Source organism: Galeopterus variegatus, unplaced genomic scaffold (assembly GCF_000696425.1).
Source record: "Galeopterus variegatus unplaced genomic scaffold, G_variegatus-3.0.2 Scaffold1110, whole genome shotgun sequence".
NCBI classification, from domain to species: domain Eukaryota; kingdom Metazoa; phylum Chordata; class Mammalia; order Dermoptera; family Cynocephalidae; genus Galeopterus; species Galeopterus variegatus.
The window spans coordinates 145,557-158,055 of NW_007727221.1; the positions used below are offsets into that span (position 1 = coordinate 145,557).

At 49.4% G+C, this 12,499-nt stretch overlaps 1 protein-coding gene across 2 annotated transcripts in view; it reads right to left on the bottom strand.

Annotated features, from left to right (window-relative positions):
* Positions 1 to 3,201: 3,201 nt before the first annotated feature.
* BOC (BOC cell adhesion associated, oncogene regulated) overlaps positions 3,202 to 12,499 on the bottom strand; it is a 42,443-nt gene continuing 33,145 nt past the window's right edge. The window contains exons 9-18 of one of the 2 annotated variants that reach the window (XM_008574814.1): positions 12,146 to 12,256; positions 11,443 to 11,649; positions 10,956 to 11,137; positions 10,234 to 10,339; positions 9,736 to 9,858; positions 7,169 to 7,390; positions 6,143 to 6,378; positions 5,858 to 5,934; positions 5,167 to 5,360; positions 3,202 to 3,978 (exon numbers count right to left, since the gene is read on the bottom strand). In XM_008574814.1, the coding sequence (XP_008573036.1) occupies positions 3,791 to 3,978; positions 5,167 to 5,360; positions 5,858 to 5,934; positions 6,143 to 6,378; positions 7,169 to 7,390; positions 9,736 to 9,858; positions 10,234 to 10,339; positions 10,956 to 11,137; positions 11,443 to 11,649; positions 12,146 to 12,256 (1,646 nt within the window). In that variant the 3' untranslated portion in view covers positions 3,202 to 3,790. The remainder of the gene's footprint in view (positions 3,979 to 5,166; positions 5,361 to 5,857; positions 5,935 to 6,142; positions 6,379 to 7,168; positions 7,391 to 9,735; positions 9,859 to 10,233; positions 10,340 to 10,955; positions 11,138 to 11,442; positions 11,650 to 12,145; positions 12,257 to 12,499) is intronic. The other variant, XM_008574813.1, reaches the window with a different exon arrangement.

Here is a 12,499-nt window from a genome sequence, read left to right on the forward strand (position 1 = left end):
TGGTGATTGGTTGAGCACTGAATGTAATCTCTGTCACGTTGGTTAAAGAGATTGGTGCCCTGGCTGGTGGGACGTCATTCGTCTAACTGAATGGCACCCAAGATGGTGGGGGTGGGGATGGTGGGCCTATGGTTGCTTCTGTGCATGTGCATGCCTGCTCAGGAAACCGTTTGTCCCATTTGCAAATAACCAGTTTTTCCCTCTCCCACTATTGTCTCTATCTAGCTTCCTGCCTCAGCACGACACTTTAGATTCAGAGCTCTTTGGGGCTGTATTAATGAGATACCCGATTGAGGCTGTCCCAGGATATAATTTGGTCACCGAGAAAAGTGAAAAAGGCAATATTGCATAAATGGAGAAAGCAAGTCAGCAATGCCAAATCTTGGTAACCTGTGATTAGCCTGCTAATCAGTCCCCCCAAATTACAGACAGAACTTGCTCTCTTTGTATGTTAGAATATTCTTAGAGGTGGCCCCTTGGCCTATTGTCTAAGATTCTTTCATATCCTTGTTTAAAGCGGTCAGAATAGTTCATCGTTTGCACCTATCACCATAAATCTCTGATGTTGTGGCTTCTCTACTAGAGAGTATCCTTTCCTCACTTTCTCTGCTGTGTAGCCTAAACTACGTGTGCCTTTCAAGCGTTTTAAAAAATGTGCTAGTCATAGCTCTGTTTTATTTATTTATTGCTGTGTAAAAAATTACCCCCAAACTTAGCTTAAAATGGCAAACTTATTCTGTCACCCAGGAATGAGAGGGTTTGTGAGGGTCAGGAATCTGAGAGCAGCTTAGTGGTGTCCCTAGCTCAGTGTCTCTCATGGAGCTGTGGTCACGCCGTGAACTGGAGCTGCTGCCGTCTGCATCTTGGCTGGAGCTGACGGAGTTACTCCAAACTCACTCACTTGGCTGTTTGGCAGGAGGCTTCAGTCCCTCACCCCATGGGCCTCTGCATGGCGTGTTCATGACATGACTTCCTCCAGGGGGAGTGATGCAAAAGTGAGGGAAAGAGCATGAGAGAATGACCCAGATGGGAGCCACAGTCTTTTAGAACCTAACCTCAGAAGTGACACACCATCACTATCTCCACATGGGTCACACTGGCCAACCCCCTGTGAAGTGGGAGGGGGACCAAAGAGAGTGTGAATAGCAGGTGGGGATCACTGGGGGCCATCATGGGGCTAGCTACCACAAAGAGTCACTGCCCGGATAAAGGGATGGGTCTCGAAGAAAGATCCTGGTAGTTAGTTGTAAGAGCCAGGGAAAATTATATAATCTTCTTGGGCCTCATTTTATTACCTGACAAATGAATTTGGATAAGCTCTGAGGCTCTTTCCCATTCTGAAATTCTGTGATTCTAATTACAACAATGAACTTAGACTCTATAGAAGAGCCATGTCACTGATTCCACAAGTATTTCAATTTAGAGTAAAACTAATCAGGATTTTTTTTTTTCCAAATTGAACTAGACTACATCACTAGTTAAGTCTACAATATTTAGGCCTTCATCCAGCATGTTTGGGATTTGATGATATAGTTAATACTCAATTATTTTATTTTGAACTGGACAAGATATATTGATAGCTCCAGTTTCATTTCTACTTGAATCTGTAATTTAGGATGAGCACCTGAGTCTTTGGGAAGTTAAGCTTCAGACAAAAGTTTGGGGGCAGCTGGACAAGGGGTGGCCGAAAGCTGTCCTGCTCCACTCATCACACGGTTCTCTGCTTCCTGCTGTGCTCTTAGAGTAGCATCCTCACCTCTGAGGGTGAGGCTGAAAATCAGCCTACATTAAATTACTTGTGGATCAACTGTTATATAATTTGGCTATTTTGAACTCTCATCCATAGTATTATCACATCTCAGCACTGGAAGAAAAATAAAATGTAGAGTCCAGCCCTTCTGCCACAACTTCACAGTAAAAGGAGTTACTCATTGCTGCCGAGCCAGCCTGTCCTATCACAGGGGGCTCCATCCTTAGAGAGGTCGACGAGCCATCGGCTGGACTCAGCACCTCCCGCCAACTCCCACACGCTAGGCCTCACTCTTCCCTCTAGTAATTTCTGTAGCCTTTGCTGAATGAATCAAAACTTTAAAAAGGTACTATTATAGTAAATAATTACCCTGAACCTAAAGAAATACAAAATGAAATAAAATTGAATACATGAGCTTTTCATTTTCTCGGTAGAAATTTAAAAGCCTTATATCCTAAACTTTTCCTTCTTTCCTGTAATTGGTTAAGGTATAAATATACACACATCTCATTTAACATGCGTCAGAAATGATTTTTCTTTCCCGGGACTTTTTTTTTTTTTGAAAACTAAAACCATTCAGTGTTGCTATGATTCAATGGCAGATATTTCACACATCACTTCCATAAAGTTCACCAAAATTCACTTTGACAACTATCTTAGATCATCAAGGAGAAAAAACAAAGGGAGATTTTTAAAGGCTAGAAGGTGAGTTACAGCTCAGATCTGAGGGCCCCTGGGCTAGCAAAGCTAAGGCTGAGAACACTGGCCCTGCCCTCTGGGAAGTGACCTGGAGGCCTTCCACACCAAGTTGTGTCTGAAATCACAGTATTTTATTTCTTCTCTTCTCTGCTCTACTTCTCCTTTCCTATCATTTCCATGTTCCTTGCAGTCCTTTATTTTAAAAACAATTTTTTAAAAATACCGCTTTCCTGAAAACCATGAGGCATTTCAATGCGAGTTCTTTCTCAGATTTAGCTGCTTGATGGAAAAGGATGCAGAAGTCTAAGACCAGGTGCTGTGTTTCTTCTGGCCAGCAGAGGGTGCACTTGTTCCAAACAGTGAGTCCACTGGCCGCCTCTGGCTTCCCAAGATGATGTTTATCAAATTCTTCCTGATTAGAAGCCAAGGTCTGGCACAGCTCTTAATGAGATTAAGTGTCTCCTAAGCATCAGGAAAATGCAAATCAAAACCACACTGAGATACCATCTCACCCCAGTTAGACTGGCTATTATCAAAAAGACAGAATAACAAGTGCTGACAAAGATGTGGAGAAAGGGGAACCTTCCTACACTGTTGGTGGGACTGTAAATTAGTACAACCACTATGGAAAACAGTATGGAGGTTTCTCAGACAACTACAGATAGAACCGTCACAAATGGGCATTTTCTTCAAACACTCCAAGACTGGATTCTCACATCTAAAGAAAATGCTGACTCATACATGATTAAGTAGAATGTTGCGGGGAAGACTAAACATTTATTTAGAAGTTACAGTGTTTGTTTTTACAGAGATATGTTGTCATGGATTACTCATTCTGGAAGGTTTGTTAATGCTCACAGTGCTACACACATCTTCGTCTGTTCTCCTGGGCATCTTAGGAAAAGGTCTCCTGTAGCACCAGATCCAGCCATCTTCGTGGGTGTCTCCAGTGGGTGATACCACGGCCCGTGCTCTTGGCTCACGGTTACTGGGAACAGCGTGTCTAGGATTCTTGCTCTCAGCAGCTCAGCGGTGGCCTCCTGCAGCCTCCCAGGCAGCCGCAGAGGCTCTGAGTGGGGAGCTGTGCTCTCAGCCTGCATTCTGGCCAGACTGGGAGACTGTTTCCTGGCTGACTCCTGTTATGTGGTGGCTTGTTTTCCCTCTCGTACCTCAATGGGGAGGGTTCCTTATGTCTCTCCAGAATTATAAAAACACATATACATTTATTTACAAGTGCATAAATATATAAATATGGCTATAATAGAAAAATAAATACCAATTTTCTCTGTCTCCTTTTTTAAAAAAAGCAATATATAGTCTTTCTGGGACATGGGCTTTTGCCTAAATTGTGGGAGGTGGTGTTTCAAAAGACACATGCACCAGCGGGCCAGGGGAGAGCCGCATTCCAGCTTCCTGTCCTAGGTAGGTCCCTGGAGAGTGCTGAGGACACCAGTCTCCTCCACCCACGTTACAGGAGTCGGGACTGTCCACTTCTTCAACTGGTACAAGGCCCAAGCAGCACGGGGGGCCTGGGGGGGTAGAGAAAGTGGGAAGCATTAAAATCCAGACTGATCAAGGAACCAATGCTCTGTGGTACTGGGCCAAACTGTTTGGGAGCTGGTTACATTGGCCCTAAAGGAGGGACAGAACCTACAGCCACGACAGGGGCACATATGCTTCCTCGAGGATCTCACCGATGTGGGGAGGGCCACTTATTACCCACGAGACCACAGAGATCCTCATGCACTCTGCCTGCATCCCACGGGACCTATGAAACTGCTCTTTCCAGATTCAGGCTGCTAGTACACCCTTTGGTGTGGCTTCTGATTATAATCATCCCACTCAACAGTTCATTCTCCCCTGAACTGACGTAGTCCAGTTTTAATGGTGCTGGGTCTGGCTCTAGGAGGTAACTGTCTTTTAGAATTTAATACCCAGAGACAGGGTCCAGGACCTGCCTGTGAATGGAAATGCACACCACAGAGGCTAAGAAGCATTGGCCAATCCTGCAAACCAGCTGGGCCCTAAGCAAGCATCCACCGATTTCCAAGGAGGCTGGCACAGAGGGAGACAGTGGGATGGAGGTGCTGTGAATGACCCCGAGCCCCATGGAGAAAAGGTTTTGTGGAAGCATGAAGAGTTATGGTGATGTGTACAACAACATGGCTCCTTAGTGACTGATGCAACTTTATTCGTTAATTAAGAGACAAGACCCAACAGAGCAAATGGAGAAAAGGTTTTGTGGAAGCATGAAGAGTTATGGTGATGTGTACAACAACTTGGCTCCTTAGTGACTGATGCAACTTTATTCGTTAATTAAGAGACAAGACCCAACAGAGCAAGGTATTTCTTAGTGATTAGAGAATGTCTCTTAGTGTGATGAGAGGCAAAAAGAATTTGTGAATAGCCTTAAAATGCAGAGACCAAAAGAAGGGCTTCTTTCTCTGAAATGGAGAAATGTCCATTACCTCAGCCTTGGAGGACCACAGCTTGTAACGCTGGAGTAGAACCGGCTGGTACTGGGACTTCGGCAGCAAAGGAGAGTGGCTGTCCACCCTCCGCTCCCCCGTTCCTTCCCTAGAGAAGCTGGCTCCTAACCAGACAGCACCTCTGAAGACTGTTAATCTCCCTCCAAGTCACTCCTGGGTCATGGATGCCCACACCTCATTACAGTCTCCCTGCTTGTCCAGTTTCTCCACCCTGCCCCTGAAACCGACCTAAGTGAAATGGAGGGTCCCACGCTGCCTCCAGTCCTGGACTCTCGGGCACATTCCTCACTCCTGCCTGGCCTGCGGTGGCAGGCAGTTCGTAGAGGTGGTGGCAGTCCTGGTGAGGCCGGAGCAGCTGGTGAGTGGAGTCATCAGGCAGCGTGTATACGAGAGAGCCCTCGTCCCGGCTGGCCTTGGGAGCCCTGCATGGAAAGAGACCGCATGGGGTGGAAGGAAGGGGCAGAGTGGGCTGCATCCCCTACATCCCCTGGCCGCTTCCCGCCTGAGGGCATCAGAGCTGCTCAGAGCTCAGCCGGGGTAAGGCCTGCTCCCTTGTGAACATCCAGAGGCACTGCACTCTTACTTCCACTGAGAGTTCTAGCCCATTTCCATTTTATTCCACGTGAGAGACTGGAAGTCAGGTGTCCAGGGGCCTCTGGGCAGTCAGTCATATGTGGGTGTCAGTGGCCTGCCCACTAAGGGAAGGATTCTGAGAAGGAAGCCCATGTCCCCAAGCAGGACGGGCTTCATAACTGCAAACAAAACAACTACCCATCAGGGTAATGGCCCTTCAGAGCTGGTTGTCAGATGTGGGGATCCCTGAGTGAGACGCAACTGATATCAGATTTGATAAGTCAGGGCAAAAGTGAGGCTCTGGGGCTTGGGATCAAAAGGCAGGGATGGGGAGCAGCCTAGTTACCTGGTGATCTGGTGGCTTTGGGGGTCATATCCATTGCCAAGAATGGTCTGCCTTAGCAGGCTGTTGGTGTCATCCTGCTGCTCAAAAGAAACAGTTACAAAAAGGTCCTGTCACAGATGCCAGGGAACTTTCTAGTGTCCACTGTTCAACAGGATGAGTTATTCTTGACAGCCTGGCTCAGCAGCCCAGGATAAGCGGCTAGAAGGGAGGAAGCCTCAAGAGGCAGCCCGGCCACTCCCCCTGGGTGTCCCACACCTGCTGCCCACATGCCCAGGAACACGTTACCTGCTGAAGCTCCCCTGGGTGGTGCTGTGGAGGTTTCACAGCTGGGAAGCCCATTGCGGCTGCAGGGCAGCCCCTGTTCACGTGCATCCCATTGGTACAGGCCCGTCCATTGATGCCACTGAGGTAGGGCTGTCCGCTGACATGGTGGCCTGGGAGTCCTCCCAATGGCACCATAGTGTACTGGCATGAGGGGGACAGAAGGGCACTACGAGGAAAACCCAGGTCTGCTGTATGTTCTGGAAGGACAGAAGGACAAAGGTATGCTTAGGGCCAAGGATGCCTGGGGCAGCTTGGAAAAATCCCATAGTAGTCTCAGGAAACTCCTGACTCCATAGGGACAAAGGAAGTAGGCAGGGAGGTGACATTGCCCAAGGGATGGAGGATATTTTCTCTCAAAATCTTCCTGTCACCCATTTCTTCCTAACATCTAGATCCCCCCTTTTTTTTGCAGTGAGGAGAGGGTTAGAGAGATACAGGGGCAAGGATGTGGGGGAAGAAGGAGGGGGTGAGCAATACTTGGACAAAGGAGCAATACTTGGACGAAGCATTATTTTGGATGAAGTTGACCAGATGTGTTGCCATTTAAAGCAAAAATGAGTGGATGAAAGTCAGATTAACCCAGGACAAGGGGAACCCAGGCAAGAAGCAGGAAGCGCTCGGAGGGAAGAGGCAGGGTCAACTAAGTGTGGACAGGAGGTCAGAGAAGCAGCTTCTGACACTGAAAGGAGATGGAGCCAGATGAGAGCTGAGCTGCAGTGATGCAGAGAGGACAGACCAACATCTCCTCCTACTCTCCTTCAGCCCAGGTCTGTGAGCTGGGGGGGCCTGGTCTCAGGGTGTCCTCTGCGAGCTCAGGGGACCCAGGGGCTTGAGCTCCCGTGGATGACAAGTGAGCACCTCTGATGCTGCACAGGGCAGAGGCCTCCTTGGTGGGCTGGGTGGCCCCTCCTTCCCTCCCTCCCACCCTCCGTGGCCTCCCCTCCCCCGCCTCCTTCCCCTCGGTGTTGAGAAGGGTCACTTGCTCACTTTGCTTAGACCAGGCCCTCCACAAACAGAAGGGGATGAAGGTGACGATGATGAGGACAATCGAGCCCAGGACGACCCCGACGATCAGATAGGGCAGGTCGCTGGAGCGTGCCACCATGGCCCCAGTGCCCACCGGCCGCTCTATTGTTTCAGGGGGTGGCGGCTGTGGCACGGCCAAAGTTGGGGGTGGGAGTCGACCAGGCTGACCAGAAGATTTCCGAGCTGTAATTGTGGACAAACCTCACTTCAGCCTCTATTTCTTTGACATTTCCTTCACAACAAAAAGAAAAAAAAAAAAAACCCAATTCCATGGGTGTGGGAAATGGGGTCAAACTCATAAGACAGGGCCTCAAAAGCCCTTCTCTGAATGGCATCCACGCAGCAGGAAATGGGCATCTCGTGTGAAGTTGGGTATTGGTGAGGAAACCCGAACCTTACATTTCAAAACAGAACCTGAGATGTTTGTGAGCCAAGCACTGTCGGAAGTGGTGGAGCGTTTTCCGAAAAAATAACTGGTGACTTTCGGAAGAAAATATTTAAAATGCATAAAGCCAGCAAAAGAATTGGTGCTGGAAGAAATTACCCACAAATTTGCTATTTCTGGGTAGATTAAGAGCTGTGAAGTAGCTGGTATTAGCCTGGGGCACAGAGCAGGGAGATGGATGCTTTGGGACTCGCTAGGACAGAAGGTAGCTGTGAACCACCAATTCAGAGGTGAAAAGTCGAGGTTGTAAACTCCTCCTTTGGGTTCACTATTACCAGAGTGTATCTGACATTAACTTTCTTACAACTCTTTTTCTTCTCCCTTCGCTTTCTGATACTGCAGTTTTTTGACTTTCCCACTACTTCTCGGACTGCTGCTCCTCAAAAACTGGGAGGTCCTCCTGGTTCCCCTCAGTCTGTAAGAGTACAGACTCTGTGGAATCTCACCCATTCCCACCATTTCCACCTATATCCTAAAGACTCCCCCATCAACACCCCAGCCAGGTCCTCCTGGGGCAGGAGCTATGCTTCCCCTATGGACACTTCCATTTCCATGTCTCTGAAGCATCACATTCACTATGTCTCCACGTGGTTTTACCTCGTTCCTTTCTTATGAGATCTGTTTCTCTCCTTGCCTTGCCCATGTCAATAAATGGCAATATCATCCGGGTAGCACTTCAAGCTAGAAACCCCAAAGTCTACTTTTAACTCCTTTTACTCTCTCCCAACCTCAACATACCATCAGTCTCTGGTCCTGCCCACATCTCCTCAGATAAAAGACTCCAACCCTTCCCTTTTTGGGGGAATGGGTATCTGAACCTGTGACCTTGGTGTTATAAGGCTGTGTTGTAACCAAATGAGCTCTGGCTGTCCCCCATCCCTTCTCTTTACCTTACCTCAGAGCCCCAGTTCTCTGCCTTCAGCCCACTCTTTGCATAGTCACCAGGGACCCAAACAAATCCAGGGACCCAAAGAAATCTCAAACAAATTCAGCGATGACCCTCCTCCACCTCCCGGCCTTGAGTGGCTCCCGTGACCTAACCATGCCAGCTCGTCCCACAGTGAAAGGACCCAATGCCCACCACAGTGTCTGGCCTCTTCTCTGAGCTTCCCTCTCTCATCCTCCTTCCAGGCACTGGACACGCCAAACAGCTGCAGCTACTTCCAGCCTCAGCCCGTCCCCCAGGCCACTCCCTCCTTATTCCAGCCTGAAGGTTCAATCCTTCCAGAAGACCAGTGTGAAGCCTCTGTTCTTATCCCTGGGCACTCTCTGTACCTCTTGATACAGGATTTTTTGCTGTGTAAGTGTCTGTCCCACCCTTCATTGTACATGACAGAAGAAGGCAGGAAGTGTGCACAGGAGGCACCCCGTAAGGGTTGGTTGAATAAGTGATTGAAAGCAATGCAAAGTGGGGGAGAGAATGCTATTGCCTCAGTGATGGGAAAAGGTGTTGTTCTGTCTCCATTCCTATTCCCTTGTGATCTCCTGATTATGTTCTTTGCAATATGCCTGCTTTATCTTGCTTTTAGTATTTTCAAAATGGAGATAATGAAATCTATCCACCTGGCCAATGAGCATATATTAAGTTATTATGTGAATACATTTAACATGTTTTAGTGCTGAGAAAGAGCCTTGGCTTTCAGTTAGATGAACCTGGTCCAAAGCGTGCTCCAGCACTAATAGGCTGCATGACCTTGGCCAAGGTGTATAGTTTCCTGATGCTCAGTTTCTTTCCCCTCTCATGGGGTTGTAAAGTTAAATAAACCAACCAAAGTTAAGTACCAAATGTTATTGCAGGAATAAAGTATTTATAGAGAGTTCCCAACTCAAGGATAGGTTCTATTCCATGAGTTCATGGATGAGTTCATTCCCAAGTTCCTTGAAACCATCATGATTGCAATCCACTCATACTTAATATGAGGCACAGACGAGTGAACAGAAGGGCGAAAAATAACGAAGTCTGGGGCTACTTGGAAAATAAGGAATCTTCCTGGGAGAGAAACCCAGCATGGCACAGGGAATACTGACTTTGCCTTAGTTTGCTGGAAACAGCCAGAAGCGAGAGGAGAACCCAAAGAGTCACCTTTGGTCTCGCAGATCATCACGTTGCTGAACTCGCTCTCCCCTCCTTCATTGAAGCACTGCATCTTGATGTCGTAGGAGGTCTCTGGCTGCAGGTGGCTGATGGAGTGCCAGTACCTGTCCCCTGGGAAGTAGCATGAGAGACCATGCATGGTGATGCACATGTGGTCTGCTTGGCCCCAATCTCACACTCCAACTCAGGCAGGGCCATGTGTCTGGATGGGGCCACTTGCCTGGCAAAGGGGCGGTGAGGTACAGGAACACTAGAGGAAACAGTCCGGGTGCCCACCCACCGGGTCTCTGTTGTCCCATCATCACAGGAAGAAAGCATGTGAGTTTAGGAACCTGACGGACCCAAGTGTGTCACGAGTGGTCAGTGATATGGGGTACAGCTGCTCTGTGTCACACCAGACCCAGGTTTTAGGCGTCACCAGATTTCACCAACGCCCAGACCCCCGTGCCAGCAGGGCAAACCATATCACACACAAGTGTTTCTTACCTTCCACCATATCCTTCTTGTAGTCACTGTCATTGTCACTGTCTGTGGGTCGATAATAGATGTAAAAGCCATGGATTGGAGTGTTGTTGTTACTTGCTGGAATATACTAGAGGGAACGGAGAAAAAAACAAGTTCACAATGGAGCAGAGAAATCATCATCAAAGTAAAACCAACGGTGTATGGAAATTTTACCCCAGCCTAGAGTTAGAAGGGGTCCCCAACAAACATTCCTGATGATACCCCTGAGGTTCCCTGAAGAATGCTGTGGAGATTACACATTATCTTATTTAGCCTAGAGGTCCCCAAGCTTTAAGAGACAGAAACAAACTGCCATTTCTCCAAAGACTTAAGTCCCCTCTGAACCTCCCTAGACATGAGGGTGATTATCTCTGCTTAAAAGGGACCCTGAACAGTTCTGCTGGGATTCCCTGTGGTGTTAGAGGAAGGGCAGAAAGGAGGGTGGGACATAACCTGAACACAGGAACCAGCCTGGAGGTCTATCAGGTTAAGGCAGAGAACCGACAGGAGACCACTGACGGCAGCCCCCATTCCTCCAGTGGGCTTGCAGGACCCCTGCGTGAGGGCGCCCGACTCCCAGGTACACAGGTGGAGGAACATCTAGGGAGTGATTGCTCCCTGCCCCTGCTGCAGGCAGCCAGCACTTGCCCGATGTGAGCCTCTGCCCCACATTCCTGTTGCAGTCCGTGGCCAGGCCCACTCACCATCCACTTGAGCATGATGGTGGTCTCGTTGACTGCGTCAGTGAAGGTGATGTATGGGCCCGCCACAGGCCTCTCGTACACGCGGCCGCTGTAGCCTGAAACCACATAGGGCCGGGAGGGGGCGCTGGGCTCACTCTCCCCCAGCATGTTCAGGGCACGGACACGGAACTTGTAAGAGGTACCTGGTGAGAGAGACACTGAACTCAGGAGAGGGGAAATGCCTTTGACTCCCCACCAGCCCAGTAAGGCCCAGGTCTGGGAGGAATCTTCTGGGCAGCCTTGCCCAAAGCATGTCCCCCAAGGACTCACAAGAACTCCCGTCTACATCAGAGAAGAGCCACATGGGAAGAGAGGGAGAAGGAAGGGTTGGAGGGACTGAACGTGCTGCTGGGTGGTGACCGAGAGGACGGAAAGGCCTCCAGTGCTCCTCTGTCTCCAGGAGCCAGAGGCAGCTGGGGATCAGGCAGGAGAGTGGCCAGGCCCCTACCTTTCTCCAGGCCTGTGATCTCCACGGAGAGCCGTGAGGGAGGGATGGCACTGGTGGCCAGAATCCAGTCACCCACTTTCTTTAGCTTCTTGTACTCCACACGGAAGGACTGGATTGGGAACCCACCATTTCCACGGGGAATCCAGGTCACGTACACTGAGGTCTCAGAGGCCATGGAGATCGTGGGCCTGTCTGGAGCTTCTGGGGCTGGGGAAGACCACACACAGTAAGGAAGGAAGTTGGAGTTGGGGCCATGATGAGATGATGGCTGGATTCTGTCTGGACTTTGCCTGCTCCTGATAGGGCCTGTCCTCCTTGTGGCCCTCTACACATGGGTATTTGCAGCAGAACTTCCTGGGCTACCTGGGCTGTGTTCTCCCGGGAGAAGCCCTTGGGTTAAGACCCCTAAGCTAAACTTTGGTAAAGCCAGAGTGTGGAGAAACAAGGGCCAGCTGCTCTCCCCTCTGCTGCTATCTGGACCCACAAGGTCAGCAATCTCAGTGTTGAAATGTGGTCTTTTATTTGAAAAGCTCCAGTCTATATTTTCTGACAGTGGTTAACTGAGGAGAGGCCAAGAAAATGTCATCAGAACACCTGGACCTCCGAACCAAGAACCCATTCAACCTGCAGCAACCTGCCCTGTGATGCAGTTCCAGGCCTGACTGCTCAGCACCCCCAGCCTGCACAGCTGCAGGAGGCTTACGGGACAGGCGGCCATGGTCTGGCTGGTTGCTGCTCTGGGGGCTGGCTCCAGGGTCATCTCTCTGGACCTGCTGCTCCTTGCTGGCCATGATCTCGGGTTTGGGTCGCCGTCCTGGATTAAAATGGGTTGAGATCAACAAGGGAAGGGGCATGCATTAGGTCTCCCTCCCCACAGGATCTTTTTTGCCTGAGACTCTGCTAAGGGGTGTGACAAGGTGATGCAAATAAGAAACAGGACAGGACGCTGAAGTGTGGTCCACTTCCCAGCTCTGCCTGACTCTGTGGTTATTGCTGCTGGCCCCAGTGTGAGAGGGACAAAGAAATGTCAGAGAGGCCACTGGTGACCTCCTGATGA